Raw genomic sequence first — 25,499 nt, forward strand, 5'->3', positions numbered from 1 at the left:
GCATCGTTTATGAGAAAGCAACCAATATTACAAATTGAAATCAAAGTTTATTCAACTAGGTTAACTGTAACTGTACAAACATCAGGCACGATGCAGGGAAAAAAGTAAATAAGACTTGACTTTGTTGAACAATAACAATCCATTTAGTGGCATCAAGTCCTCTTGAACTTTAGGCCTGATTTATCTTCTTCAGTGTTCTCCATCGGTCTTTGAGGTTGACGTTTGTTCGACCATCGAAGGAGTACTTTGACTTTATCTTACTCCAGTTCCCCTCTCCAAATTTTTTGACCCCTTCTTTCAACATCGCAGTCTCATTTTCGGTCCACTTCTGCAACACAACAGGAACATGTGGTCACTTTTCTGCTGCCGTCACAGGTCGAAAACAAGCATCAATGCTTTTAGCTGTTGACGTGGCATTGTAAAGCAAAATAGGGCGAGTTCACACTTCACAACTTTCAAAGTCTGCATCACTGCGCAGAGAATCAACCAAATCAATGTTATCCTTTTTATACATCAGTGTTTGCTTATTGGCTAGTTAGCTTTCGCGACTCCCATTTTTTTTAACCATCTGTAACATAATGAAATAAATTTGACTTTTGAGAAGAACAAATACAAGACTTCGTATGCTTACCCTCTTCCTGTGGCCTGAATTTGAAATGGAACTCTCTTGCAACCCTTCAGAGGAAAAACAAAATATATTACTACATGAACATGATTGTCCCAACGACATTTACGCAGAAATCATCTGAGGCAGATAAGGTGATGAAATATTCCCACTGTTCTTTCTGGAGGGGAAATGCGTTTCTTCATCGCTCCACGTTTCCTTGCTCTCCTTTGCATTACTGTACAGTTGTTTCCTATGAACAGGACAAAGGTTTGGTTTCAGTGTTTGACACCCTGATTCATAATGGTCATTCAAAAAACTAAATGGGCTAATTTCAATGCCATTATTTAACCATTCTGGAGCAAATATTGGTTAATTCTGTGTATGTTTGGGTAGTGTGTTGTATTGGTAAATAAGCAGTTTTGAAACAACCTCATGAATACTATGAGGGACACACATGTATATCTTGACCATGTGAATTGGGAAAAGTGTATTAATCAAAATGGCAGCTAAAAAAAAATCTAGTGAATTATCTTTAACATTTTTAAAAAACTATTCTGTTTTGTTAAGTTAACTAGCAGTAGGAGTGAACTGGTGTAAACTTAACTACCATTTTGAATGGGAAGGGCCTTTATCGTGAGCGGAGTCCTTGTGTGGAGTGGAGCTGGTGTGAGGGAGGGGGTGACGAGGGAACACACTGGGCGAGCTTTCCAACGAAGAATCTATGTTGTCACTGTCATTTTGTTGATGGCTGTGTAAATAAAGTTTGTCAGACATTTTGAATCCTCAAATCAAAGACTAACAAGCTGCTTTCAAACATGCACTGAAGTCCAGACATTTTCCAGAGATGTTCCAGATGTGCTGTGTGTGAGAACGCAAATGTCAGAGTCAGCTGCTCTGGACATTTTCCACTCCCTTAGTAAAATGTCAGAGTGAGCCCATGTCAGAATGCAGCAGGAAAATGTACTGTAAACTGGGATAATACAAATATCTCAGGATAAGAAAAAAAGAGGAGCCATCCAGGCTGCGGTTTCAAAGCGCTGTAAACAAAAACTGCTTTGCGCATAGTCATGTCCTGCCTCCCTTCATTTCTATTCAGGCACCACGCCTCGCATGAATGTTCTGGCAAACTCTGGAAAATGTCCAGCCTCAATTTTCTGGATTCCTTTTATGAAAACAGCTATAGTGACAACATAAGGTGTGAAAATGGATCTGGACTTACATGGTGACAGAAACTCTGGACTGCTGACTCTTTGGGGTTCTGAAGCAGGCAGACGACTCATGTTGGTTTTCATCGCCGTCTAATGATTCGACTCCACTTTGTGACTTGGGGGAGTTGCTGCATGACGAGAGTGGAGTCAAACATTATACAGGAAAGGGAAATAGATCTGTTTCGCCAGAAATGATTACTTTCCCTCAAAGTAAATCAAATATAGTCGCCATTGTTTTTTTAAACATACACAGTGCACTTAAGATAAAGATAATATTTCCAGGCAACATTAAGTGGAATAAAACATGAACCACCACTAACTTAACAACACTGATCATTTAAACTACCAAGCTTAGATTGAGTTTAAACTATGACATGTTGGTATTAGAGATTAAACTCTGAAATTAAAATTGTTGTATCACAATTATAGAAACTAAAATTATCACGGTTCTCAGTATTATCGCAGTATTATTAAAAGGTTTTATATGCAAGTAATATATTCATTATCAATAAAAATAACATCGCACCAACACCATATAAAATGTGCAAAACAAACAATGAAAACCCATTATGGAGGTTTGAATAAAACCTTAAATAAGTAAATCAAATGTGCATATAAAAACAACACAACCATTATGGATAAAATATGTACCTATAACAATACAACTATGTAAACAAATCAGGTGTTGACATAAAACAAAACAAGTAGAACGGAAGTGGAGGAGAGAAGGTTGACAACAGTTGTCGAACCCAAAGTCAGGACAAAATATCAGTTTGTTAAATGCACACAATTTGGGGACAATGGATACTAGTAGTTGTTAGCTATGGTTAGCACTAGCAGCACATGCTGTTACATTACCAAATCACCACAGTAATCACGCTGATTAAAGATTAAAACGGTACATCAGAAATGCTACCATGGTATACCATCAAACCAGTAACCATTTCATTCCTAGGTGGTACTGGCATTCCTTCATTGGTGACAAATGAGTTTCAGAATCAGCTGAAAGTCGTGATACAACCAGTCAGAGTATTTTGGTACAATATGTCAGTATCGCAGGTTAACGGCCATCAGGTCTGATAATTAATGTTTTCTTGATATCCCTCGATCAAAGCTTCAAATAGAGAGATTGAATTTACTATCTTTAATCATAAAATTTGGGGAAAAAAGCAGTTTACTCTTCATTCAGCATTTTTTTAAAAACAAAATGCAAATATTGGTTAATTTTCTCACTTTAATTTAGAAGTAGTTAAGGGCTAAAATGTGAGGTGATGCACATTCAGATTTACCTCCTGAGTGAACTGTTGGACTGGTTATGGGTTTCCACCACACAACTTTCCTCGTTGGCCTGAGAGACAGAGAGCTCCTTCTCGCTGTCGGTTGACAACACTGTCAAACTCGTCGAGGCTCTGACGTGACAGAACAGTGTTTTAGTGACCAACACTCACTGAGGTATACACAAGCACATGCAAACTACTCATGATGAAGTGATGTGGTGTACAAGGTCCGGGTGCAAAAAACACAATCTACATCATGAGAGGGTCGCATAAAAATCTTTTTTCATTTATATTGGGCTATTTTCTTAAGAAAATATTCAGAAATATATGTAATGTCAATGATTCTTGTAAAATTCACTGCTTTAGTTTTTAGAAACTGGGCCAACTACTACAAATTAAGAATGAGTTCCTCTATTGTACAACTTGTTTATTTCAGAGCTTGTAAACTTTAAATGTGTTTTCATGAATGTACCATTCAAATGAGTGCATGTATCATAACATGCTTCTTTGATACATCATAAACTTATCTCATGTTCAGACAGGACTCCAGACCTCAGCAGACAGTGACTCAAACCTACTCGAGTCAAAACCATCATCCCAACTTATTTGAAGCTTTGGGGAGTGGTCACCTAGTTTGAGCTGCATATATTTATTTATTGTTAATTACCTGCTGCGAAGACAGCAAGATCGTGTGCGCAGCTTCCTGGTGGGTTTGGTAACCTCCTCGTCGTCTGTCAGTGGGCTCTGCAAGGAGTTCTCATCGGCTATAGTCGGCAACTGTGGTGACTCCTCTTCAAGGACTTGGGTGTCTAGCTCCAGTGAGGCCACTGTGCACTGTGAGCTCGACTGGCTGTCCGGCTCGACTACCAGTCGTGCCACAGTGTAAAGCCGCCTGTTCCTCAGTGGTGGTGAGGGTGAGTTTGAGAGTGAACCTGCCTGTGTGTGAGGAGCAGCATCCGTTTGTGGCGGGTGGTCTGCTACCGAAGCCTCCATCGGGCTGCCCGGGCCTCTCTGAAACACACCGTCCTGCTCCGAGTCCAGACTGGCATCCTCCTTCAAACTAGGTGACAGGCGCAGAAGAAGGTCATCTGTTCTTTCCTGCTCCTCCCTCTCAACCTCTTCCTCCAGCTGAGCAAATGTCCTATTATCTGATAGTGAAGCCAGCATCTTGTAGGCTGCCTCCAGTCTGGTCCTCTGGATAATATTATGTTTACTGAAAAGAAAGAGACAAGATAAGGAGTTTGAAGTGAATGCTTGGGCGAAAAAATTGTCTGGCTCTAAACCTTTTAAAATTATAACCTTTATTCTCGTGATATTAGAAGAGGACATTTCTGAATTGTTTCAGAATATATAAGAATGTAATACTGGTGTACAGTGATGACAGGGCTAGAGACAGCATGTTAAATGACAAGTTAAATGTTGGTATTTTCACATTAATGATGAGCTTCTATGAAAAGAACTGAAGTCAGCTGGGAGGGAAAGAGAGCATCTACCATGATACGACCAGGACAGCGTTTATTTGTGGGGTAGACGACGGGCCAGGTTGCTCTTGCTCATCAGGTCCGGCTGCACTGTCATCCTGCTCTGAGAGTCTTGTATCGATCAGCTGTTTTGCTGCCTAGTAAACACAAACAAATACAAAATACAAAAAATTATCAAGACATGTACATAACCCAAAAAAACAACAGTGTCATATCTGTGTGTTGGCTGAACATTTGTTATAGTTCACCGAAAAATTTTAATTCACTCATTATTGTTAGCATCCTTACTCCGGTTGCAGACTTTTAGGCTTAAAACACTGTAAATGACATTATTTCGAGTCAAATTTGAATGTTTGGGCTTACAGACACCACACGAGCAGTATCGAGGCCTTTTCTGTACTTTTTCTGTTTGAAGAAGGAGTCCCGTTACTTCAATTGTATTGGATTTGGCTGCTGCACTGTTTACCCCTGAGACTCCAGAAGTGTTTTGTGGACTCAAACACTTCACCCACCCCTCCATCGGCATAGTGGTGGGTAGATAATGAGGTGATTTTCATTTTGGGGTGAACTATCCCTTTAAGGTTAACACAGGCAAAAGGTTTCTTATCGAGCCCAAAACAAAATATTTTCACAATGCATGCAAATAAACTTAAGTGTTGTTGACAAATCAGCTTCTAGTGATGAAAACATTTCCGTTGAAACATCCCAACACACCTTGTGCAGAAAAGGAACGGTGAACGGGCAGAGCCTCTGGCAGAAGGCGAACATCTTTTTCTTGAACTGCCGGAAGTCGATTCGCTGGATGACTTCATGTGTTCTACTCCTCTGATTGATGAGACCCATGAATATAGCTTTCTAGGACACAAGTTCAGTTACGTGAAACAGAGCACGCACTAAACCCATTTGAACAAATGTGTTACAACAGCTTTGTGAACATTGTAGAAGAGACAACACATACAGTATTTCACGTGGTTTGTAGCAGCTGTATGTGTCCAAATAAAAATTCTGCACAGAATCTCCTCCACTTACTGATTATCTGCTGATTCAACATCACACCTACTGCCTCATTGACTGTGTTTACATACACACACAGGCATCTCTGTTATGAGGCTGATCCTGGTTTTGGTTTTGATTTTTTATATATATATGGTGTTTGAGAAATCTGGTGTTTCATATCCCCGTATACATGATAAGCAAAATAGAAGTGCTTCTTGGGGATATGACCTTGCTACCTGCTTTAACACAAAATCTGGATTCTTCAAAAACCTGATAATAATCGGGATACTAGCTTGCATGTGAACGCAGTCATTATTCCAACACTTCCAATCACTAAAACTCTATACACAGTATGATCAATGTACATATTGTAATGGGAAATGATATCACTATACCATTTTCTTTATATATATATTAACCACACTATATATTATCTCTGCTTTTGCATACCATGTGTAACTACCAAGATAACCATAGGACACGGACACACACACACAATACTCTTAAAGTCCTATTATTCTCGAATCTCATTATTTCAGATGTCTCAGCAGGTCAAATTTCCATCACATGCAGGAGCCAAGAACTTAAATCCCAATTCAACTCACTGAAATGATTGAGCCACTGAGTGAACAGGACATTGGTGGACTCACCTTGCCAACCATTGGTTTGGGGAAGTGCTTGGTCAGCATCTCTTTTGCTTTGTCAAATTTGTTGGTCTTGATGAGAATCACCACGATCTAAAGGCGAAAATAATTAGTCAGTTAATTTTGCAGCACTAGCATTATGATTTAAACGGTAAACTGTTTGGCTTTTGATTTGAGAAGGAAGAGCTATTAGTGAAAATGAATGTAAGCGTTGAACCAGTGCAGAGTATGAATTTTTTACCATCTCTTTAACTGAAGTGCACACGTTCTCAATCTCCTGCTGTGGGATGCTACAGTCCTTGCTCATGCCTTGGAGCAACATTAACGCTGATTCCAGAGGAGACGACACATCTGCAGGTAAGAACAAAGCAATGTTCACTGGAGTGTCAAGTTACAATGAACTAGTAGAACTGGATGGATGCTAAACTACTTGAAATGTCTCACATCAAGAAGAGTCGAGACGTTGTTTGTGTGCGCAAAAGATCAAATGATGTTTTTACCCTGTCTAAGTTTACAGATGTGTCCAATGACTATCTTTGAGAATGAATACGTGTGTTGCTGCGAGAGAGAGAGAGAGAGAGAGAGAGCGAGCGAGCGGACTGAGAAGGGGCTGAACGAATGCAAGCAGCTATTGAAGAAAGATTTTACCAATTTAAGAAAGGTGCCAATCAGTATGAGGTGATTCAAACAAATCAACATATGAACACTGAGACGCATACATATGTGTTTAAACTGTAGCAGGTCAGAGGACGTTAGCTAAATATTGGTTCCTTCGTATGTGGCCCGCAAATGCATTCACACAGCAAAAAGAATGACGCCACATGTATCACAGACCACCGCCCCATATGGTCTGAGTGATCAGATCTCGGGAAGCGTTGAGGACACAATAGGCTGCATTCAGATATTTACTGAATTTTCTCAGATAGCACTTGTGATCCGGTCACTCAGGGATCGCATCAAGTCTCACCGAGTCGTTCACCCTCATTTATCCAGGAGAGAAACTGCAACACACGGATCTTTGTTGGCATTGAATCCGTGGACTCCAGAGACCGAACCAAGACACCTGTGACAAGTGACAATGAAAAACACAGGTCACTTCTACTGAACACACATGCGCAGTAAATAATACACACTCTGTGGTCTTCATTCCAATCCACGTCTTTATGGAAGATCATGAGGATGTACAGGAAAAGACTGAGAAACCAGCCAGTACACACTGAATCTATTCTCACATTCCTCCTGTTAACTATTTCAACTCTATGTATATTTCCCCTGCATTTATGATTACTTTCCTGATGTGTATATTTTTGGGGCTGTCCTCTTTGCTGTTGTCAGACTAACCGAAGGATTATCTCATTTTATACTGTGACACTAAACCTCACTGTCAGTCTGAAAACCTGAGCACTGGACAGGACTTGCATGCTCACATGATATCAAATAAAGACGAATGTGTTCAATCAGTTGAAGTCCGGAAAATAAAACTGAATTAAAAAGTGACGCGGCGAATAAAACAGTGTGAAGTTGTGGAGACACCTGAACTAAACAAAGTGCAGCTCGGCGCCCAACTGGAAACAAACATGGCAGCCGGGCGCCCACTTACTGTCCAGGACATGTTTAATGCTGCAGAAGTCGGTCAACTGCTCCTGGTCGAACGCCTGCAGAGCCAGGGACAGGTAGTAGTCGACTATCCAGCGGTTGACGATGCTCTCCTCCTCGGTCCTGACACCGTCCGCAGTTGCCTTTGCCGCCATATTCACATCATGTCGGCGGAAGCTGAGCCGCGTTCACCGCGCAGCTGGTGATGCGGAGGGCGGGGGGCGAAGAAGGAGGTGCTCTGTTCCCTTGGTTTGGTTTTTCAGGGTCACGACAGTAGCTATTTAAAGGTGGAGAAAATACAAGAATGATGATTTTGTATCGTGAAATCAAGAATCCGTATTTGTCGTGTTCAACATGAACGACACACAGTTATATCAAGGCTCTAGAAAGCGTGCGGCCTGAGAGTCCTCACTCAGGGAACACAACTTCCGCCTCTGGAGGTAATTGGCAGAACTCACCAGAAGAAAACACCACACCGCCACCTACTGGAGACAAGTTTGTTTCTTCTCAAATGTTTTGATTTAGATTTTCTTATTTATGATGACGTTTAATTTGATTTATAATGTTATGTCTTAAGTATCACGTAAGTTTTGTTCAATCATCATTGCAAAGTCGGTGCATATCACATTGTAGTGATATCTCCATCAACACTGTTTGATTTATTGACTGTTTTTTTCCCTCTCTATATATAACATTACTATCTCCACAATGGTTATGTTTTCTCCACTGTCTGTTTGTTTGTGTGCAAGATTACACAACAACTACTAGACTAGTTACTTGGTGGAAGGATGCAGTATGGGTGAGGAGAGAACCCATTTCATTTTAGTGAAGCTCCGGATCAGTAAATGGATCCAGGGTTTTTTTTTTTTCATTTTCTGTATCATTTTGAGATAGGGTGTTTTACAACATTCACCTTTCCCAGGAAATAATTCATGGATCTTGATGAACAAAATCATCTGATGGCGACTTTTATGAGTGTGTGAAAAGTGGTGCAGCTTAATTGACTAAAAGAGGACTGTTGATGGAGGTATGGACTTTACTCAGTTTTATATTAAGTGGCTCATTTTCCTAGAAGCGCATCTGTATAAACTTCAGGACACAAAATGTTTCACTCACACTTCACTGCATCTTGTTACTTAGTTCCTGCAGCAGTCATTTTCTCCAGCTCATCTATACTACATCTTCTGATAGATAAAATGGATATCAAATGATCTACCTGACTTGTGTTTTATTTTATAGATCTGCAGTATGTTGTGTCAGAGTGAAACCCACACTTTATACAATATCCAGAAACAAAACTCAGGAATAGAACATAAGTAATACGTAATTATGGACAATCGATCACAATCTATGAGTTTAATCAAGTTTATTATGCAAAAGAATGACATTAAAGATAGAAGACATTATAAGATTGTGACACATTAATTTAAAAAAGCTTGAATAAAACATTCCATTTATATATTGTTAATAGTAACTTTTATAGTTTGTTTATAAAGCTGAAGGACTTTTGTTCTGGAGGAAATAAAACCTTTTGCACCTTCTCATGGCAATGTTGGTAATGATGGTAAATCTGTGGTGAAACCTCCAGCCTGTTAAAAATCACTACTATACATCACAAAATGCTCTTTATCTGAGAATTTCAGCACAAAAATCCCAAACTAGTGTGAGAAAACCCTTTTGACGGAGTAGTGTTGTATTGGTTTACACAGTTTCACGTGTCCTACAGCTCTCTCCATGTTGATTGTTGTTTTACTGAGTCAAACAGAAAAGTGGAGAATCGCTCAAAATACATTTACCACTATGACCCTTTAAAATCATCATTAATTTATTCTATTGCTGAATGTAAAACTACATACCCTGTAACAGAATCCCACCTCAAGACATGATGATTTTAACATGTGAGTTTGGTCATGAAGCAGAACTACCCTCTAGTGAAGTAGTTGTTAATATCAACCAAGCCAGGTCGAACATTTTACACCATTCGTCACATGATATGAATCCGTTAGCTCTGAAACCTCCTACAAATATAAGTTAAAGTTAAGCTGTGTGTTACTCCTGCCACTGTTACATTAAGTCAGGGCTCAGATATTTTCTTGTAGTGTAAAGGCATTTTGTGTTTATCAGTTTATCGGCCTCTGAGTGGCTCTGGATGTAGTTTTACCGTTAATACTCGCAAATATTATTAATTTAACAGCGGTCGATTTATCAGCAAGATATTGGTGCATCTGCAAAACTTAACAGCATGATTTTGTTGTTTTCTGAGAAGCCTTAAAATACAATACAATCTGTCTAATGCCTATGATTTTTATGTGTGTTAAAAAGTACACCGAGTATGTTAGCACAAGGGACTTGCTGAATACTGACACAGTATGATGCTGCTTGAGCAGGAAAGTGATTCTCCAACATGTATATCCAGTCAACTGAGGTGATGCAGTCTAGCAGAATAAAACAAGAAATAAGAGGCCAGCATTAATAAAATCCCCTGATATCAGTTAGCTTTCAGCGACGTGTCCCTTAGTCCCGAAATATTTAACTCTTACATTCGAATGACAGCATTTGTTTGAAAGCATCATGGCCATAGAGCGTCAGATATCATCATTTAGTGTAAACAGAGGAGTTTCTTCTCCTGACGACCACAGATGGGAACGAACAGCAATATATTGTCCAACACGCCATAAAAAAACGAGACTTTTGAGAATCTTGATTCGACAACACTATACCGGCCCGTCAGTCAGAACTTGACTTTAAATCTTGGAACTCCTGACTTAAAAAAAGCCACATTCATCCAGTGCAAACAGGCCCATGACTTATGCAGAGTAAAAAAACAGGAGACATAGTCGTCACAAAGTGAGAAAACACTATGAATATGGCAATAATAATCTTTCAAGCTAATAAATTCACTTGACAGAATGATTTTGAAGGCATGGATTAAGTGTCCTAGCGACACTGGGAGAGTATCTGCTTCTGTCCGGCCGCATGATGTCACAAGCCCGACATTTCTGGAGTCAGGTAGGAAAGGCCTCACAAGCATCTGCTGAGCTCACAGAGACTTTGTTCAGTCTGTATAATGAGCCCTGTACCTCAGCCTCTTTCTGCAAAGCAGCTCCTTTGTAATTCTACAGGCTACACAATGGAGCTTGGCTCTGGGGATAAGAATGAGCTCACGACGAGCCAGAGGAGGTCGTACGAGTATTTTAAATTCTCTTTTTCAAAATGTTGAACCACTCGGTGGCCAAGGAGCATGCTAAGCAACCACGTCCGAGACTTGGCTCTGAATTGAGGTGGGGGTTGTCGGGTTGCTTTCCACGGTTTAAATGCTATGAAGTCTTACCGAACTGTTCTCTCCTGTGGATTCCTACTATACACAGACAGAGCCTCCAGTTTTCCACATACAGCAAAACTGTGTAGAAATAAAACCAATATAGCTTCAGAACATTCGATCTTTTCAGCAGCCAACCTTGTTTAACCTGAATCACTTGGTTATATATATATATAAAAAAAACTTAGGGAGGCGTATCATTGGTCTGTGGGTCACCCATCACTTGTAGACAGTGAGACGTGAAGCAGCATGTAAGAGCAGTGGAATGGAAAATTGACCACATGTATATGACTTATACAAAACTGTGATATTTTCCCCCCAAATGAATATTCAGAATAACTGTAGTCCTCCCTAGTGAGTCATTAAGGTCAACTGTCGAGGAGTGGTCACTGTGATGAAGCTTACAGAAGCTTCAGCAGGTTTAAAAAAATTAAATAAAAGGAGAATTAATTTATACTGGCTTGATTTACATTAAAAAAATGTCAGGCAGAGGCAGGAAAACTGATGGAGGAGATGAAGAGACAGGAAAAGCCACTCAGTCCTCTTGAATAAGAATGAGGCTTGTGTTCACAGTAGCCTGTTCATTCATTTGAAGACAGAGAAGAGTCTCTTTTTCTGGCAGAGATACTGACTGATTGAACTGTCATACATGCAAATCAAGGCAGCACAGTATAATTCATGATGTCCATGGTGCTCCGTGTCCAGGCTGCTTTCTCAAGAGCCATGCGAGTGGTGCATGTCCTTCACTGCGATCCCGTTGTCTGGGTCCGACACAACACTTTCAAGTATTTTCCCGTATTGATTCACTTGTCTGGGTCCAGTGATGATGAAGGATATATTGCTGATCTCCTCTCCAAAAAAAATCCAAACCCTAATCTCGAATCTCGTGTGCGTAGCAGCGAAGACAAACTGCTGGAGTTGTGGATTGAAGGTACATAAGTTGAGTTCAAACAACACCTCGGATGGTCTCACAAGGAATTAAAGACTCACTTGTTACTTACTGCATGCTTATCCTAAAGACACAAACAAACCAAAGAGCTGCTTATGTTAAAAACAATATTCCAGTTGCTCAGCAGACTCGTCAGCATGTAAGAGAGAGGATACCAAATCTCAGTGGTGGTTGATTGATTCACTGGGGTCCCACTGGTGCAGCCAGTCTGCCTGACACCCACACATGAGAGACAGGTTCAGGGAGCAGAGGTCCATCTAAGCCCCAGACCAGGAGAGGGCATACAAAAAATCTAGCTGTAGGGAGGATCAAGTGTTGATGAGCTGGATCAGACTGAAAACTCAGACCCGCCGCGGCGGCCGTGGGTCAACAGCAACACTCGCCGCAGACGCAGACCCGTGAAAGGATTGCACCATAGCAAAGATGGTGGACCCCCGAACACAGATTTCATTCCTTCCCATCTCACGTGACGCTCCCACGTGGGCTTCTCGTTTTTAAGACGTTCAATCTCCTGCAAGACATTTAAACAGGTCTGTGAACGAAAGATTCCTCATCAAATTAGCTATTTGCTTTGGCTCATTTACCTGGTAATATACACAACTTCATTAACATGGGAAAGAGCACTGGGACAAACCTGAGAAGAGCTTGGGCCCGCACGCACACACACACACACTTGAAGAACCAAAGGCATTTATCAAGACTAAGAACACGGCCTAACAGACACTAATGAAAATAGGGACTGCGCTACAGATTTGCTTCACGACAGGAATCGAACAAAGAGAGAAAGTTAATGGGGGGGGGGGGGGTACAGTAGATACTGACCGTCTCGTCATTGCAGATGGAGTGGATCTGTGTACCAAACATTACGGTTGTGAAAGTGAGGAAGAGGATGGCTTCGAGACAGAGGAAGATGAGGAGCAGCACCGACACCCCTGGAGAGAACTCACTGCACTCTGATCAGAGAAAGAGAAGAAGACAGGTTTTTTAAATTTTGCACAGAACAACAAAAATGTCAAATAAAACACACAATAAATTAATAATTCATCTTGAAGATGAAATATCCCAAAAGCCAATGACAAAAGGGTGAAATCCTCTGGGTCACAAACTACCACACTGAAATGTTGCCTCTTTAGGTCCAATTAAGTTGTGGGAACCAGTGTGTGTGTTCCCTCATTCCTGTCTAGCTGATGTTGCAGCCTGACCTACGCATACTGGACTGGATGTGCACACAGTAACTATTCCATCATGTCCAAACCCATTATCCATGTCTAACTAGCTGGATTTCTTACTACATTTACTGTCATTTTGCATCTCCCGCATTGGCCTGGAACGCCAGATTGTTTGGAAAACTAATTGTTGGAAAATATTTATTTGCGGAGTCAGAGTATCATTCTGTGGAGGGCAGCATAAATTAGATTTCTAAGAATGAGATACCACCTTCATTTTCTGGTTCACTCCTACAGGGAGGAAGAAAAGATCAATGACAACTCCAGTGACCTGTGCAGCAGCCGGAGTAGAATCTCTTCTTTTTCCTCCACACTCGGCTCCGGCTGTCGTTTCATCTCTCTGAACTGTTTAAATCACTTGTTTAATTGTGTTAAGCTGCACTTCCATCAATTTCTGTGTTTCTGGGTTTGACTCAAACTCGTGTTGTAGTTGTAGGCCTCACCGTTCCACTGGACTTTAATACAGCTGAAGAAGTGCATTCCACTGAGGCCCAGGGCATGGGCAGAAATCAAGGATATGTACATCTGTGGAGGGAAAAACAGAAGAGGGGGAGACGGTGAGATCAGGCAAAAAGGAGGAGCCACTCCACTCTCACCAGGTGGGTTTGTGTATACTGTGGTAATGCAGCTTTTTGAATTTCATGTTACCCATCAAACTATAAAGACTTCAGACTTTCAGTTTTATCAAAAAATACAACATTTTAGGTGATCTACGCATTTTTTACTGTTAACTTCTTTTTGAATGGAAGTCTGAAAGGAGAGCAAAATAAAAAAATGGAACCGTGCTGGTGACCTTGCACAGCTCAGCTATATGTGACGGCTTTATGTTTGTCATAAAAAAGTTCCTGTCAGCATATGATGCCATAAAAATGTGCTGATGTTGTCAGGACAGTAACAAATGGCTATTTCATGTAGACATGTGTCTTCTGTGCACTTCATCACTGCAGAGTGATGAACTGCAGCTGGTTATTTCAACATGAAATACAAGCAAGATCATTTTGGGATGGAATTATTTCCCCCTCTAATCCAATATAAAATAATGTAAAAAAAAGTTATAAATGTGGATAAATAAATAAATGTGAAAAATAGAATGTGAAAATCAAGATAAATGGTATTTTCACATGTAAATATTAAACAATAAATAAAGAACATTAAGTGATCTAAAAGAAAATAGTTTTTCTTCTAATCCCTATAACACCCTGTTGTTAGAATTAAACAGAGAACTCCATGAGTACTTCTGTGTACTTACAGTGAAAAGAACAAAATATCTCTGATTCTTTTCTCCCACACAGTTATTGACCCAGGGACAGTGGTGATCCATCTTCCGGATGCATCTTTTACAAATACTGCAGGTAGGAGAGAGCAGATGTTAATGCATCACACACTGACGGCCAATGCTAATGTCATCAATTACACTGCTCTGCCATTTACACACAAATATGTGCATACAAATGTTTGAAAAACACATTTTGGATGCTACGAGCTTAGAGGGAGCATTTCACAATTAAACAACAACAACAGCTTCACAGACCTGCAGTGATGCGCCCTCTCAGGCTTGATGCTGCAGCACTTCGGGCACTTGTAGATAACCTCACCAGGCTTCAACTGCAAGCTCTCCATGTACTCCTTGGTGGCGTTGCCCTTAGGAACTGCCCCCTAAGTCAGTGAAAGACAAAGGCTGATAGTTATAAAGAAATGTTAGGTGGCACATTTTAACACAAGTGAAAGAGCGTCTTAATTCAAGATTTAAAACACCAATAACTACAAATCTTTCAAGAGTCAAGTTGAACTGGATGTTAACATTGCAACTGAAGATTTTAGATACACTGACTATTTCTAATTTCTGTGGCTTGACACAATTCAGGATAAACTTGAATTTAGAGCAGAGTCAAAACCCTAGTTTTATAGATTAGCGCACAAAGAGACTAGTCACAATGTTAATAACAGCAGGATAATCTCTCTGGCTCTCAGGCTGAAGCTTTTGACTGTGTCATTTCAGACCCCAGTAGGTAAGGAATCCAAATAATCGATTGCTTGGAAATCACGACAAAAAAGAAGCTTCTGTGGTTGGCAGAAACTGTATTCATTTATCTGAACTTTGAGGAGAAAAGTAGAAATTGCACTGATGGAATTGTTTGATTCAAATTTGAAAAACATTTCTGTTGGGATCAATACACGTTGTGAGATCCTTAAGTGAAAGGTCCAAGAGCATTCAGTCGTTCAGATGTGGTGGAAACATAAACAAGTTACAGACTTTGTTCCGGGGTCTTTGATCTAATGAGGATATTTGGTTGAAAAATTTCAAACACAGATGAAATTAAATTGTTGTTGCAGTCGACACACTAGAAGGCTGCTCTACACAGTACCCTCAGCTCAGTGTACCCAGATTACATCAGTGAGTGTTTGTGCTTCCTGCTTGTTCTGCAACTCTCTCTCCAGATTCCATAAATAGATTTGTATCTATGTAAGACTAGCCTTAACACAACAAACCAACATTTTGTTTCAACAGTAAATACAGTATCAATGCTGAACCATTGTTGTAGCTCTCCAAATTGACGGTATCCTTAGTTTTCCATGGTTATTTTACCTTTTATTTACTTTCAAACCCTGTTTTTTTCTCGTACTCTCCTTTCTGCAAATGTGCCCTAAATCTCACCCACTCATCCTCTCTTTAACATCCTTACCGGGTCAGTCATCATGGTGCGCAGATGTGACGCCAATGCAAGCACAGCCAGTGAGTTGAAGGTGGCCCCGTTCAGGAGTGAGTACCAGAAGTTCTTGGCGGGAAGCAGCATGACAAAGTTCACCACAAATTCGGCGTATAGCACCAGGAACCAGGTTATGGTTGCACACACCATGCCGCAGCTGTCCTGAATGAACCACAGGGTACGGTTCCCCGCGGTGTGGCCCGCGTGAGGACTCCCAACCATCACTCCGGCTGCCAGGCTCCCCGTCTCCACATCTGCACCTGCCGACAGCAGTGGGTGGTGCTGCTCCATGTCTCGCAGTCGGTGGTTTGAAGACTGCATCCTGCTCTAGAGAGAGGGGACACAGTCAAAGGAAGATTGAATTTAGGGCTTCTGACTCACAATAAAATTGACATGTATCCAGCATTTAGTTCAATAGCTACAGAGGACTGAAACTGCCCCAAAACATGAATCAATAAATGAACAGCTTGATAATATCGAAATAAAAAAGCAAATGCAGAAATATATATATATATATATATATATATATATATACACATAAATTTGTGTATGTGTTATTGAATCATTTATTTATTTATCTATATCTTTTATTTTGGCAGCTTTGGTCCTCGATAATGTGTGTTAGGAAAAATACATATATGAGTGGCAAAGCTGTTTGACGAAGGGAATTGAGTAATGAGGGGACTGAGGTAGAGAAGATTATAATTACATAATTATATATCATTAAAACAAGGTTAAACACTTTTAACACGCTTTTTGTACGGTTAAAAAAAACATTACCGTACAACGTGTGGGAAAAAGTAAATGTATAAGTAAGGTCGCTCAACATTGACTCAACTCTTAAAGCTTAGTGCCCTTTGAGCTGAGCAGCTGTTATTACATGAGACGTGAGTCACTGGAGGTTTTGTCTTCTGTTTTCATGTCAAGGTCATTAGAGAACCATGTCCACGGATTCAAGATAAATCAATGGCCGCCTGGGTTCCTTTAGGAAACTGATCCTGCAGCTGAAGTACATGTGCATGAGCGATACGGGCTAATAATAATAATCTGTAGACCCAGTTACCTGCTGCTGACAGGCTGCGCTGTGACTCACTGAGACAACAGAAAATTATAAAACAAGGAGCTAGGTAAATATACAGACAAATCTTTGGTTTTAGGTCTTTGGTGTAAAAAGAGACCTGAATCTGCATCATTACTAAAACCTGTGTTACAACAGAGAAGGCAAGGCAAGCCAAAGACACACCAACCTGAAGAATTTCACTTGTAGCTGAAACATGGACTTGTTTAAATCAGTTTGCTAGAGACAGCGTTTAGCAACATCCACGAGTACAGAAGTTACCAACTGCTTGATGACACATGCCCTGGGTTTGAGTGTAACACATATGTAATGTTGACGCGAGTTATAATCAGATATGCTCTGTAACACGTAAACAGGAACATGAATGAAATATTCTATTAGCAACTCATGTAAACATCATATTCAAAATAATATCTGATTAAGAAAAGGTCAATAGTCATTATATGGCTATCCGTGTAAAAGTAGTCATTGATTAATCTTCACAAAGCCACAGAACTGATCTGACTTGTTGGGTAAAGCTGCTCATTTCATTTGTTGATGTCGAGTTCTTGCTTTGAAGCAAATGACTCCTTCCTTTTGCTCAGCATTTAGGTTGAATGAGACATTTCCAGTTAGCAGGGTGGTGCAGAGCCAAGCTGTCAGTCTTTTGCTGACCAACCAACCAGACTGCTTCCTAAACACCACACTTCTTCTGCTGGCATCCAAAAACTTTCCATCTCAGTGGGTGTGGTCAGAATTGCTTATAAAACTGAAATGCAAAATGGGAAGAGGCCTGTGGAGCTGAAAGCCCAAAGCAGAGAACATCTCTCAATGTCCAGGCCACACAGGGATTTAATGGTAATAGAGGCATTCTATTAAAACAATGAATAAAAATGAAGGTGTGGACAGGTATGTGCTAAACATAGCACTCCCGTTATACAATCCTCATTTTGATCAATAATTTGTTGTACTGCCGAGAATCACTAAAACTGGGATATAAAAAGCAATGCTTTTAGTTCATATCCTTGCTTCAGGTTTCCTACATATTTCATACTATTGGTGCGATGGTAAATCAGGTTTTAAATGTCATTCCATGTGGTATTTAAAAGGTCTTAACTTTATTTTGGCAACGCCTGTAGAAAACCTGTATGTACTTGTCATGGTGGGTTTCAGCAGAGTTAACTGTGATTTTTACATCTATACTACTGACTTAAAAATTGCTTCCACAGGCTATGTTGCAAGAAAACTACAGGACAAGAGTGTGGCTTTGTATTCAAACATCTAATAATTGACAGAGAAACACAGTTTTTACACTTGAACAAAGTTGCAAAAGTCTTCAAAAATATAAGCAGCCAGATGACAGACTGACAAATTAATACAAAGACGACTGTGTTTCTTTACTGTTAATTCTGAGTTTATATTGAGTGTGTATTTGTATTAGGATAAAATATTGGATGAAGAAATGTTGTTGCTGTCGAATTTTCTCGAGGTCATGGCTGGGTTAGTGTTTCAGACAAACTGGACCCTGGTGCCAGACCCCGTCTCAATGAGAGCACGTCAGGTTCAGAGTGGAAACACATCCACTGACACCCACCCCCCTGGAGACATGTTGTGGATAAAGATTGGAGTTGTTCTTTTTACTCAAAAATGACAAAGCCATAATGTAATAATGTAATACATGTGATGTGAACTTTGAAAGTTGAATATTCTTAAGTTCACATTTTGGAGGGGAACCCTGTATTTCAGTGAAGACTGAGGTAAAGACAATGAAAAACACTATAAGCTTTTAAGTAGATTGTGTGTATTTTTGGTCACTGTGTGTTTACGTGTGTTTGTTGGGTACTTTTCAAAATGGAATTTTGAATTTATTGCCACATTTATTTAACACGCATCATATGCAATAATATCCTCATTAAGAACAGCAGCAGGATTGTTTTGCATTGGGCACAATGATGAGATAATGGATCTATAAAGCCATATAGATCTCCTATATATATATATATATATATATGTGTGTACCACAAATAACCATCCTAAGTCCTTAAGAAAAAATGTGGGTGATGCTTTGCCTATTTCCACACAGCACAGATGCAGGCAGGAACTTTGCATGACGACAACAAAAACAAACATATAGTTTTATGACCAGACATAAGAAAGAGGAGCTTGTACCGAATAGGAACTTGGACGAGAGTCACAAGTTGGGTGCTTAAAACAAACAATCTGGGGGAGAGGCAATAGAGCAGAAGAAGTTAACGGCCGATGATACAACTTGCACCTGCAAATTTGCATGGTCAAGAAAAGATACAAGTAACGAGTAAAAATATATTTCATTTTTAGGATGTGAAATTTTTATCATATTGCACAGTCCAGTGAGCGTATGAGTAAAAAACAAAAACAACAAAACAGCTGCCACAGTCTAAATTGATGACATGAGGGAGAAGAACGTCATTGACCCAGACCTCAGTTAACTGCATCATCTGGAAAATAAATGAACCGGAAAGGACGAAATGTCTCAGGATTTGAAAGCGTCTGCTCGGATGTTGATAATGACTCATTGACTTGATTCACACTTTGCTTCAGTCGAATTAATCACAGCAGTGTGTTGCAATGACAATAAAAAAACAGAGACCATTCTAAATGTTGGTCAGTGGGGAAATATAAGAGACAAGGGGCTCAATCAGTAACAATCAACTGGAGTCGTGTGGGGAATAATTCATGGCACATGCACAAGAATACTAGTAGTGTAATCTCTAAACAGATTGTGCGTGTAAATATGCATCTGTGGGCGAGGGGCAGGATTATGGGGCTGGAAGCTTTCTGGATTTCCTATCTAGTTTGACCAATCAGGTTTTAGCAGGATTTGGTTGCAGGCAAGTAAACAGTCCGTGTGGAGAGCACAAGAAGTGCAACTCATTGATCGAAATGCATCTGCTATCGGCTTTTAGATTCATCTGCATTCATATGCAGATTGCAGCTCGTGTTTTGTGTGGAGAAACGTTGGACTTGTGTGAAAAAAGAAACTCGGTCTGTAAACAGTGCACAGTGAAAGGAGGACAGAGTCTTGGCCTGGATATGCTGTCTACACCGGAAGGCACAAAATACTGGCCTTTGCCCTAGAGGCTAATTCATTGACAGACAAGAGCTGATTGGCTATGAAATTGCTAGTAGTCTTACATGTGCTGGGATGAAGTTAAACCGATATTCACAAAGCTGAATCCCAGTGAAAGCACAGATGCTCAGGAGAAATCCCCTTGAAACACTAATCTCTGTCAAATCCATCATGAAGAAATGTGACAAAAAAAATAAGTATGAGGAATAATTATAGTAATATGAAGAAGATTGTGACCTGCAAAGTGTAATGCTGTGTAGAGGCCCTGTGTGTGTCTGACGAAGGGTGTCCTTGTTTACATGACAAGTTTATTCAATTCAAAATAGTGTTTGTGCCACATCACCAATGCTGAACTAAGCTGTTTTTTTGTTCAACATGAAAATGAACGTTGTTCTTACGAGGGCAGAAAAACGCTGGCTAATTTAAGACATATTGATTTCTCTGTGGTCAATGGAAGGCAGGTCCATTAAAGCTACAGCAGCTGCTTTTCCAGCTGTCTGCCCTTCCCCGCCAGAGGGCACAACACAAGAGCCACCGGTCCCCCTCCTCTCGCCCTCCTCTCCCTGACAAACACAGCTACTCACTCACTTCAGTGTCATCCTACTCTGATGACTGTGCTGACTGACTCCACTGCAGAGTCACCACATACCAAGCAGGGGTTTTCCTGCATAGAGAATTGCTTGGCGTCAGTATAATAGTCCCAGAACTTGAGGGAAAGGTAACATCGTGAAACATCATCAACACCCCCACTTGCGTTCTCACATACAACCCCTCCAGATCATTTCAGGAGATTATCCAGAGTTCAGTGTATGTTTGATAGCAGCTCTAGATACAAACATTTATCAAATACCACAAGGTTAAGTCACTCACCCAGCGCTAAACTCAATATTTGTCCCATAACTGAAGAGGGCATTTATTCAGCACCCCTCCCACTCTTCTATCCCTTTGGGTTGTGTTTCATTTCTGGAGAGTAACGGTAATGTGAGACTTTAAAAAAAAACATTTTGTGATTTTACATGTAAGCCATTAGCTCTCAAGGCTCAAGGCTACAGGTTTAAAAAAAAAAAAGACAGTTATGAAACTAGGAAACATTTTACTGTGCTGCACATGACGAATCAGGTAAATGCTCTCTGCTAGTGAACTGAGACGTCTGCTCACTACTCGGAGTCTTCCTGGAAGACAGGAGGAATGCCACTCTTCCAGCTTCCGCTCACAAGCTGTTTCCCTGTTTACTGTGAAACCAGAAGATGTGTGAGTGAAGTGACAACCTACCTAATAGGTTTCCTCTTCACAATAGCATGCTGTGTGGTTTACCCCCTGGACCAGCATTGAAAACGAATCACACATGCAGACTGGCATGTAGGTCGTCACCTGAAAAAGACAAATACAGAAGAATGTGTCAAGTCTTTACAACTTCAGATCAACACACAGACTCAAATGCCAGTTCACTAGCAACAACTTACTCAAACTAATGCAGTCTCATCTATTTTACGACAGCTGTAATGTTTACTGATTGATGAAACAGTGAATACCAATAAATGTGGGCAGAAACACCTTCCGATATACTGTGTCATAGCTTACAGCATTGTAATGTGGGGTAGAAACAACGACAAGGGCTGGATGCCCAAAAAGGATATAAAGATAAACGTTTTCATATCAGTCGATGTTGATAATTATCACAATAAATGCCACATGTTAAACTCTTCTTAACGAGCAAACACTTGATAAACAGCAACATATTTTAAAATTAAATCAGAGGTTGATCAATTCTTTGTGATACCTCCTCACTGTGCAAAAAAAACAAAAGATGAAGATCAAATGAGCTGAAACTTAAAACCTTACATGAATCTTTGGTTAGGTCATGTTTTCTCATAATGGAAAATGAATGTTACCACACATTGCACAATGCCTGCTTCCGCTCAGGCGAAATTAATCTGAAAGACGTGGGTCCATGATTTTGCAAGTGTTCCCTTTTTGGCACCCATCACGCCAGTTATTCATAGCAGTGTGGTGACAATGCGAGAATCATTCGTCGACAGTCTGGAGTGTAATCACAGAATCTTTTAAATACCGACCTACATGAGGTGATGAATAAGTCCAGTTCTGAGTGTTTTGACTTGGGCAAGGAAACAAAATGTTAAAGTGTTTTGTTGTTTATCAAGTGTTTCTCATAAAGAAAAGTTTAAAACCACAACCTTTACTCAGGAGCAAAAATTTGACAAGAAATATTACTGTGACATTTAATGATGATTATCGATATCCAATGATATGAAAATAATTATTGAGATGTAAGTTTGGGCCATCTCGGTGTAGCTGGTTTCTCTTTGCAAAGCTCCACACTACAGAGGCAATGCACTGACATTTACTGACCTCTGGATTGGTCTTAAATCTAACAGTGATTGTCCTCCTCCTTTATGGAGCCTGACTAACATCACTGGTGTGAGTCAACACCAGCAGGAACATGCATGCTAGTCTGCCTGAGGTCACCACACGGACATGTACCCACTATGGTCACGAGAAGTGGCAGAAGATAACAGTGTGTACAGGGTGGCTGTCTAACCTTGAACCCGGACAACCACAAACTGTAGCACCACAGCAGATTAGTTAGTGAGGTGTGACTGAGATTAGAGACCTTCCACACACCAGCAGCCTCTCAGCTGCCAGCAGCTACCAGCAGCTGCCATCAGCTAGAATCAGCTACCCTCCTCCATCTGCTCAAAACCTCCTGACAGTGAAGCTGTCACTGACCAACAAGACCCGGGTTCAACCCCTCTGCTGCAATGATAACTGAAAGGTCGTGACTGAGAGTTACACACACACACACACAAGCACAACACGCGCGCGCGCACAGACACAGACACGCGCATATACACCCACCCACATGCACACATACATAAACACACACACACACACACACAGAGACACAAACACGAAGGCTGGTAAATCTCGCTTGCTGACTAGCCACGAGCGGAAGCTAACAGGGTTAGCCTGCTAACACCTTCAGCTAGCGACGAGTGCTCCAGCCGAGCCTCCCGAACAGCAGGTACACTACATACCTCAATGTTCCGGATTTATTTCGCTGAGGGCGTCTTCATAACACAGAGTAATGTCAGAGAAGCTCCAGCTACAAAGCGGCGGCGGCGGCACATCTCTGACAGACCGACCAGTAACGAGGGCGCTTCCGGGGTCCGCTTCGGCTTTCTCCGGTGTCATTCACGAATGTCCAGGCAAATAATATTATTGTTGAACGGTGCCACCCCGTGGATAATCACAGAATTACAACCACATAAACTGCGAAAACCCCAGTTCTCCACTACAGGGCGCTGTTGTACACACACTCTCTCTCTCTCTCTCTCTCTCTCTCTCTCTCTCTCTCTCTCTCTCTCTCTCTCTGCCTCTATCTCTCTCTCGTTCTCTCTACCTCTGTCTCTCTCTCTCTCCCTCTCTGTCTCTGTCTCTCTCTCTCTCCCTCACATCCCTCTCTCTGTCTCTCATTCTCTCTGTCTGTCTCTGTCTCTCTCTCCCTCAGCCACTCTCTCTCTCTGTCTTTCGTCTTTCTCTCTCTCTCCATCGCCCCCTCCTCTCTGTCTCTCTCGTTCTCTCTGTCCCTCTCTCTGTCTGTGTCTCTCTCTGTCCCTCACCCCCACTCTCTGTCTCTCGTTCTCTCTCTCTGTCTCTCTCTCTCCCTCACTCCCCATCTCTCTGTCTCTCGTTCTGTCTCTCGTTCTGTCTCTCTGTCTCTCTCTCTCCCTCACTCCCCATCTCTCTGTCTCTCGTTCTCTCTCTCTGTCTCTCTCTCTCCCTCACTCCCCATCTCTCTGTCTCTCGTTCTCTCGCTCTCTCTTCATAATAAACAAAGGAAAGCATGTATTTATCTAGTTGTTCATTTATTTTGTTTGTTTATTTGTTCCTGTCCACAAGGTTGTGATAATATAAGCAAGTCTTAAGACGTAATTAGTATTAAGATAATATACAGTAAGAAAGGGGGCAACAGATAAATGTAACTATGCATGCGTTTACAGAGATATACATGCTACCTATGCATAAGCTATATGTGTGAATATGTTTGGCAGCGGCTAAGGAGATACAGCGGGTTTGCCACTATAACCAGAGGGTCAGCAGTTAGATCCCAGTCTCGCCCATTCCGCATGTGTACATATAAAATATAAATAGTTTCTGACAGCTGTGCAAGCAATATTTGATTGATGTGTGATATAGAGCTTTGAGTGGTAAATAAGACTCGAAAAATGCTTGATTATTACAGACCATTTATTATTAATGCTATGTTGTCTAAATTAGTAACCTGCCTTGAATAAATAGTTTGTGTGCTTGAATTACAGAATAGTTTGCTTGAAGTTAAGGGAGAGAACCATTGTTTTTTAATGTACTCACCATTTTTGAAGAAGATGTTGAAGTGTTTGACAATTTCTGAATATATATTTATATCCCGGCAAACTTTCACAGTAAATGTTGTGTCTTCATTAGTTCCTGTCACAGGTTTATAATGTTTGTATGGGCAGTTCTCAAATCAGCTGCGTTTGCACTGTTCTGCTGCTCCAAACTTGAGAGGAGCAAGTGACTGAATGAATATTTTACAGTGCTGCGGTTTGCCTGATCTGAACCCAGTCTGTCTCTCAAAAGCCCCAAACTCAGAGAATCCTCTTGGCATCGCTACAATAACCGTGGCCTTGAACTTCAATATAATACACGCTTGATGATATTGGTGTAATTTTTTTTGGGTGTCTAGATTATAAGGGACCCCTCGTTAACAGCTAACTGCCCTTTTTAATGTTCTCCTTTCTCAAAAGAGACTGAAATGTGCAAAGACGAGAACAACCAGATTCCAGAATAGTATTTTTTAAAATGCACTTTATCTAGTGGGTTGCTGCAGATGATAATCGCTGCTGATTATTGCTCCACAGACTTTCCTGTCTTATCAATGCATGTTGTACTTTGAGGTTTCATTTATTTAAACATTGGTTGTCAGGATTTACTATTCCTTACCTTATTAATACTTCTACTTCTATGTTTTATACTATACTTATATGCTTTTTACGTATGTGTTTTAAACTCTATGATGTTTTGAGAGTGTGTGTATTTCCCTCCTGTCCATGTTTGGGTGAACTCACCAAGACAAATTCACCTCAGTTGATATGGTAATAAATTATTGACTCTTGAATGCATGTCATCGGTGCGCCCTTGGACGTGTTAAAATTAGACGTGGACAGACAAACTATCTATCTTTCATAGGCAGCGGAAAGTGATTGTGCTTTGTCACTCAATAAAACCCTGGTCTGAAGTCAGTGGCACAGTCACTGTTAT

The 25,499-nt window shown here is 40.7% G+C and overlaps 2 protein-coding genes and 1 long non-coding RNA gene across 8 annotated transcripts; 1 reads left to right on the forward strand and 2 right to left on the reverse strand.

Moving 5' to 3' along the window:
• Window positions 1-27: 27 nt before the first annotated feature.
• Window positions 28-8,240, reverse strand: terfa (telomeric repeat binding factor a). 3 transcript variants are annotated; one of them, XM_034573581.1, is made up of 13 exons: window positions 7,814-8,240; window positions 7,181-7,276; window positions 6,455-6,564; window positions 6,220-6,306; window positions 5,288-5,428; window positions 4,586-4,710; window positions 3,760-4,305; window positions 3,105-3,224; window positions 1,827-1,943; window positions 1,215-1,355; window positions 778-857; window positions 632-675; window positions 28-328 (listed from the first exon to the last, which is right to left on the reverse strand). In XM_034573581.1, exons 1-13 carry the CDS (start codon window positions 7,962-7,964, stop codon window positions 170-172), a joined length of 1,917 nt encoding a protein of 638 aa, XP_034429472.1. In that variant the 5' UTR covers window positions 7,965-8,240; the 3' UTR covers window positions 28-169. The 3 variants fall into 3 exon arrangements, with proteins under 3 accessions (XP_034429472.1, XP_034429481.1, XP_034429491.1); XM_034573590.1 differs by having other exon boundaries at window positions 1,827-1,940; window positions 7,814-8,200; XM_034573600.1 differs by lacking the exon at window positions 6,455-6,564 and having other exon boundaries at window positions 7,814-7,948.
• A 112-nt stretch (window positions 8,241-8,352) lies between these two features.
• On the forward strand, window positions 8,353-25,147 carry LOC117754642. Its single transcript, XR_004612475.1, has 3 exons — window positions 8,353-8,477; window positions 18,630-18,636; window positions 25,136-25,147. It is a non-coding gene; the product is annotated as an uncharacterized LOC117754642 (long non-coding RNA).
• Window positions 9,153-23,418, reverse strand: zdhhc7 (zinc finger DHHC-type palmitoyltransferase 7). 4 transcript variants are annotated; one of them, XM_034573623.1, is made up of 8 exons: window positions 23,234-23,418; window positions 21,450-21,548; window positions 15,988-16,333; window positions 14,835-14,959; window positions 14,553-14,649; window positions 13,747-13,828; window positions 12,900-13,030; window positions 9,153-12,588 (listed from the first exon to the last, which is right to left on the reverse strand). In XM_034573623.1, the coding sequence occupies exons 3-8, from the start codon at window positions 16,330-16,332 to the stop codon at window positions 12,406-12,408; spliced, it is 963 nt and encodes a 320-aa protein (XP_034429514.1). In that variant the 5' UTR covers window position 16,333; window positions 21,450-21,548; window positions 23,234-23,418; the 3' UTR covers window positions 9,153-12,405. The 4 variants fall into 4 exon arrangements, with proteins under 4 accessions (XP_034429514.1, XP_034429530.1, XP_034429521.1 ...); XM_034573639.1 differs by having other exon boundaries at window positions 15,988-16,338; XM_034573630.1 differs by lacking the exon at window positions 23,234-23,418 and adding an exon at window positions 22,926-23,089.
• Window positions 25,148-25,499: the final 352 nt, after the last annotated feature.

The sequence above is a fragment of the Hippoglossus hippoglossus genome, chromosome 3 (assembly GCF_009819705.1).
Source record: "Hippoglossus hippoglossus isolate fHipHip1 chromosome 3, fHipHip1.pri, whole genome shotgun sequence".
Lineage (NCBI taxonomy): Eukaryota > Metazoa > Chordata > Actinopteri > Pleuronectiformes > Pleuronectidae > Hippoglossus > Hippoglossus hippoglossus.

Coding starts and splice junctions, on each gene's coding strand:
- zdhhc7 (XM_034573623.1), bottom strand. CDS start 16,332: ATGCAGTCTTCAAACCACCGACTGCGAGACATGGAGCAGCACCACCCA. Junction 14,960..15,987: donor GCACCATGATGACTGACCCG/GTAAGGATGTTA, acceptor TCACTGACTTAG/GGGGCAGTTCCTAAGGGCAA. Junction 13,031..13,746: donor TATTAAAGTCCAGTGGAACG/GTGAGGCCTACA, acceptor TTCTCTGATCAG/AGTGCAGTGAGTTCTCTCCA.
- terfa (XM_034573581.1), bottom strand. CDS start 7,964: ATGGCGGCAAAGGCAACTGCGGACGGTGTCAGGACCGAGGAGGAGAGC. Junction 6,307..6,454: donor GCACTTCAGTTAAAGAGATG/GTAAAAAATTCA, acceptor TTTCGCCTTTAG/ATCGTGGTGATTCTCATCAA. Junction 329..631: donor ATTCAGGCCACAGGAAGAGG/GTAAGCATACGA, acceptor GTTGTGTTGCAG/AAGTGGACCGAAAATGAGAC.